The sequence below is a fragment of the Chiloscyllium punctatum genome, chromosome 39, assembly GCF_047496795.1.
Source record: "Chiloscyllium punctatum isolate Juve2018m chromosome 39, sChiPun1.3, whole genome shotgun sequence".
In the NCBI taxonomy this organism is placed as follows: domain Eukaryota; kingdom Metazoa; phylum Chordata; class Chondrichthyes; order Orectolobiformes; family Hemiscylliidae; genus Chiloscyllium; species Chiloscyllium punctatum.
The window spans coordinates 41,848,301-41,854,300 of record NC_092777.1 but is presented as its reverse complement, the minus strand read 5'-3'; the positions used below and the strand labels follow the sequence as shown (position 1 = coordinate 41,854,300).

At 36.2% G+C, this 6,000-nt stretch overlaps 1 protein-coding gene across 2 annotated transcripts in view; it reads right to left on the bottom strand.

Annotated features, from left to right (window-relative positions):
* Positions 1-1,778: 1,778 nt before the first annotated feature.
* The window catches only part of LOC140463978 (beta-1,3-N-acetylglucosaminyltransferase radical fringe-like), a 53,831-nt gene continuing 49,609 nt past the window's right edge, over positions 1,779-6,000 (bottom strand). For both annotated transcript variants that reach the window (XM_072558529.1, XM_072558528.1), the window contains exon 8: positions 1,779-5,296. In XM_072558529.1, the coding sequence (XP_072414630.1) occupies positions 5,233-5,296 (64 nt within the window). In that variant the 3' untranslated portion in view covers positions 1,779-5,232. The remainder of the gene's footprint in view (positions 5,297-6,000) is intronic.

Genomic DNA, 6,000 nt, shown 5'->3' with positions numbered 1-6,000 from the left:
CGCTCAGATTGGTTCAAACTGAACCATCCGTACCTCCCCCTTTTCACAAGCACCACCCATTGCTTCTCAAGACTTCCTTATGCCACTTCTGCAATTATCATTGAATCGCTGCAATGTGGTTGCACACAATTTGGCCCATCGGGTTCATACCGACCCTCTGAACAGCAACCCTCCCAGACCCACACTCCTACCCCTACCTCTGTGACCCTTCATTTCCTAAGACTAACACACCCGCACATCCCTGGACAATATGGGGCAATTTCCCATCGCCAATCCACCTAACCTGCACATCTTTGGACTGTGGGAGGAAATCAGGGCACCCGGAGGAAACCCACACACAGACACCGGGAGAACGTGCAAACTCCACCCAGTCACCTGAGGGTGGAATTGAACCTGGATCCCTGGCGGTGAGACAGCATGCTAACCAATGAGCCACTATGGCAGCCTGAAATGACATTTTTTTCTTTAAATATTTTCTTCCCTTTTGTAAAACCTTTGAATCATTTTGACCCCCAAGGCCAAGTTCATAAATAAAACCATAAGTAGGAGGAAGCCATTCATCCTATCTTGTCTGTTCTACCATTCAAAGATACCATTCAAGTCCTTCTTTATTCCATGTTATAAGTCTGCTATGGCTCATAGTCAGTGGCACACCAGCCTCTCAGAAGGCTGTGGGTTTAGGTCCCACGTCACAAACTAAAACTGACACCCTCAGTGCACTGCTGAGGGAGTGTGGCACTGTCAGAGGTACCATCCAATTGATTGTGATGTTCTGCTGAGGCCCTGTCTGATTCTATGGCACCATTTCAATGAAAGAGCAAAGAAATTATCCTTGATGTCTTCCCTGGCAAATTTCATACCTCAGTCCAAATCCAGTTTGATCAGGTTCATTATATTGCTGTTTGTGGGAGCTTGTTTTGTACAAATTGGCTGTTTTGTTTTAACATTGCAATAGTGATTGCACTACAAAAAGCAGACTACGCGAACTAAAGCATTTTGCAAAGCCCCAAGGGTTTTATTTAACTGCAGGTACTTTTCCTCAAAAACTTGTCAATCAGCCCAACAGATGCAAGGTGACATTTATGTTGCAGACTAGCTTCTTCTGCTAATTGTAATCCTCAGCTAACCCCACCAATATACTCCTTTCTTCCTTGTGTTTATGTATATTACAAATGTACTTTTCCTTCTTGTTGCCACTATATTTACTTCATTGCTACTGATTGGAATTCCAACAATACCTCCTATCACACCAACCATCCCATTCCCCAACCATGCACATGTTACTAAACACCCAAACTGGTTCATTCATGGAGAACATAGTTAAATATAAAGCTTAATTCCCATAAAGTACAAGCGCAACTAGATAAAATAATAATAAAAAACTCAGTAGGATACTTGGTTTTATAAATACAGGTGTAGAATATGGGAGTTAAAAAAAAGACAAACTTGTGAAAAGAAAATTGTTTAGGCCACAGTTACTGTCTGAAGTTTGGGTGCCCTATTCTAAAAAAATACTGTATGAGCCATAACGAGTATAACAGCATTAATGCTACAGAATGATTGCAATGTTGGGAAAATGAATCTATGAAGAGAAAAAAAAGTTTTAATTTTAGTTGCAGTAATCTTCATTCTATAATTGTATTAAAAATGTGTGTGCCCTTATTCATCCTATCCATTTCAGATTGGCCTGAGGAATCAGATGCAAGATGTCATACCTTTAAATGGGAGATTTAAAGTGAGTAACGTTGAGGTTTAACTAAATATGACAAAGAAAGTGATAAGTGTTTAAATGTAATCATTTAATTAGATTTCTCACCTTTTAACAAGTGTCTACATTTTAATTAAGCAAACTACTGGCAATCATCATTCCAGACCAGCCTCATATAAGCTTACTACAATTTGCATTATTTTCATTTATAAACAATGCAGGTGAATAAAAGAAATCTCCGGTTTTAAAGAATCTGAGCTGTTATATTCTTGGCATTTAAAAGTAACTTTGGCTTCTCCAGCTGAATGTAAACATATATGTTTCTAACATAGCATTTACACATATAGATATAACACTGTTTATTAGTAAGCATTTCTACAATCAGAGTATTTTTCAGTCTTTGTAACAGTATTGCACACTTAGTTGAAATATTGCTAAGGTCCATCCATGACCAATTCATGTGCTTTTCCAGGATTGATCTTTTTGTATGCTCATCATCCTGGAGAGCAGTTGTTCACTTCAGTCCCATGGTCAGATCTTCTGATAGTGATTATACCACAATGTTCAGCATTAACAGTAACTACTTCATTCCACGATCTGCACACCAAATCAATTACCTCTGCCCTAAAGACCATTGGAATGAGCTGTTCAATCTCAGCAGGTTCTTTGAATTCTATTGAAACTGTTGATCAATTAAAGTTAACTTGAATTATAGGTGTAAAAATGATTACATTTGTTTATCATGAAAGGATCAAACTCCTGGTCAGAAATGCATACACAATTTCAGACTTAACATACAATATTGTTTTTTCCAACGAGAGGAGAGACATCATGATGCCCATTGAAAAACTGCAATAGATTAAAAACTTTCAAGATTTGCAATATTCTTAGCTATTGCACTCATTATGAGGTGCATTCTAATATTTACAATTGTTATGGATTAAAATATATATAAAAAATTAATTTCTGAAAACATTGATTTTCAGACTGAAAATTTGCTGGTACCCTTCATTAAGCATCTAAAAGGTAAGTGAAATTTCTGCGGAACCTTTGTGGTTTATGTCACAATTCGGTCTATTGGTACCTTGCAACACAGCTCCTGGGGTGACTCATCACTCAGCATTACTAAACTCCATTAACTCTGATTTGCTGCTACACTGCTCCATATAACTCAACCAGGAAGTTCTTCGGGAGCAGAGAACTGGTACAATAGAGTTTCCATAATTTTCATGGAAGCTCCACCGATTCTGTCAGGAGACTAAGGAATATTAGGATCCTTATTTCAAACTTCTCTTTTACCACTTTCCACTCTGGATTATGTTCATGCTCATGGCCAATATTTGTAAACTTCCCACAAAACTTCAGTCAAAAGTTTGAATTACCTGTGCTAATCAGACTTCTAACATAATAGATTACAGTGAATTGAATGTTGTTTTACTGTCCACATACAGTCTTCAAATATGTTATAGTTATAGTCAGATCTATCATTCAGATTTCTTAGCTCACAGTGGAAAAGCCAAGGCCTCAGAATATGAACAATTTTCAGTTGAGAAAAACCAGTGAATTAAGAGCCCAAACCATTAATTAGGTCACTTATACAGTACACAATACACATTCTTTTATAGTCTCTAAAAAACTTTATCTGTATTTGCATTCAGAGTGTTCATTTGAATGTTATGTGCAAACCATTCTAACACATCAATTCCAGTATAACCAAATTTATGGAGCTCTGGACTGTATGTATGTGCTAACAGAAATAGAATTTTCTCTTTATTCTAACTATGCTAGAACTCTTGCCTCGAAGTCAGGAATTTGTGTCCCACTCCCAGACTCGTACACATAATCTAAACTGAAACGGAGTTGAGTTTTATATATATTTGTCTGCTACAAATCAAGCAAGAGGTATGTTGGTCTTGCAATCTTGCTATCATTAATTGAATATAGCATACTAGAAGAATTGATAACCAAAAGGACCTTTGGCTAATTCCTGCAAAATTAAATCTCCACCAACCCAGCCATATACCCTGAGCCCAATGACTGGAGGCGTTTTTGATGCAACATATGACTTATGATATGTTTTTCTTTCAGATACAGATTTTACTTTGGAGCATCTAAACATTTTTAAATTCAGAAATCATTAAAAACATGCTGGAAGATCCATCAAGGCAGCCCACATTTAGTTTATTTGAGTTAGTACTTTGCAAAGTACTATTAAAATAAATAACAAAATCCTGTCTAGAATAGAACTGTTAACTACTATAAAAAGATCATAGATGACAGGTCTATTGAGGTAAGCCCAATAATGAACCAATCTACAAAGTTCCACTTGTATTAGAGATAAAGGTTTTATATTGGAGATTTTTGTTTGTAAAATTGCACTTTATATTCCTTCTAGACATCCACACCTAGTCAAGCCTGTTTATTGACCATCTCAAACCAGAAAGCATGGAATTAATCAATTTAAATGACTTGTCAACTTACTTGGAGTTGAATACAATAGGCAATTTGGTTCCTAGATATTGTGCAATGGAAATTGATAACATTGCTGCAGTAAAGCAAGTCCTAAAGTATGTTTTAGCCTCTGGCTAACAAGATAACCTTTGGATGAAACATAACCTGACAGAGTTGGGGGAGTTATTCAACATATTAATACAACATATTAATACGAGGTGAATATATTTAATAAAGAAGTATTGCTTATAAACATCATTTTACGATGAAATTGTTATTGGAGTAAGAAATCAAAGCATTTCAAATGACTCAGTGGCAAATATCCCAAAATCCTGACATTATATGGCACAATGAAGCCACAGTGATGTAGTTCTATCAATAATCACCATCTCACAGAGATGTAAATATCAACTGGTAAATTAAAGGGGGAGACATATCCAGAAGAAAACCCAGAGTTTCATTGTTGACTGTCTAGAACTGGATAACAACCAGCCAACGTAATGTTCCGATAACTGAATTGGTATACATTTATACCAAATGTATAGAGAGGACATTTAGGATGGCACCATCCTAACATCATCCATCAGCATTTGCCAAGGTTCACTGTATGCACAGGAAATTATTAGAAATGTCGAGTGACTCAGAGTTTCTGCTTGCATAAAGCCAATTTACGGTTTAGCTTTACCAGTTAAAACAGTAAAGCAGAGAAGGTTAAATTTAGAAGAGATAACATTAGTACTTTGGCACACAGCATTGACACAATTTAATTGCAGACCCACTTCAGTGAATCTTGTTTTAACAAGCAGACCCAAGATAATGGGTCAGAACATGAATGTCAATTCAAGTCAGACTTGGAATTTCCACTAGGGCAGTTAAAGAGTTGATTGCTGCTTCCTTTTGCAGAATATTTGTAGTTGTTTTACACCCAACAACAAAAAAAAGTGATACACAGTTGTGTTGCAATATGTTTTGGAGCATCACAGTCTTATTCTTCCTCATTACCATAAATGTCCTTTCTCACTCACAAAGTTCTTCATAAAGATTGGAGAAAAGGTTCAGAATAGTTTTCATGATCAGTACCTGTCTTTGACAGGACACCAGGCATCGTGGTAGAGGAGACAATGTATAGACTTGAACCTGCAGGAAAACAAGATATGAAAATATAATTGAATTCAGGCTATTCTATTTACTTATTTAATAAATGATAAGCAGGAAGGCAGAAGATATGATGAAGCACATACCCAAATGGTTTACAATGCTAGTCAGAAGTTCCTTTTGCATTTAAGTTTCCATAGTCAGTTGATCGTAATTGTACCTAGCTTCAGATGCTGATTTAGCATTAAGCATAACTCCTCATATCTGGGTTCCATTTAATTTTTAAATGATCAAGCAGGTTTGATGTTATGCAAATGTCAGAGCAGATCACATGAATCTCTCCTTCATTTTGCCTTTTTTTTAAAAAAAAAGTCTCAGTACCAAAACATTTAAATCAAAAGTTTATAAGGACAAGCCACCAACAAAATTAGACAAGAAAGAATACTTTAATGTTAAAATTCATTTTTAAATTATTTTTGAAATGTATTACATTTAAAATATTTAGTTGTGCTACTTTATAGATTCATGGCATTTTTATTTGAGGAGATTGATTTAAATCAATCTGTTCAGACATATTACAGCATACCTCCGGAACAGGTGGATCTTGAATCGTAGAATTCCCTACGTAGTTTGGAAGCAGGCCATTCAGCCCATTGAGACCAAACTGACCCACCGAAGAGCTACTCACCCCTCTACCTATCCCTGTATCCCTCATGACTAATCCACCTAACCTACACATCCCTGAA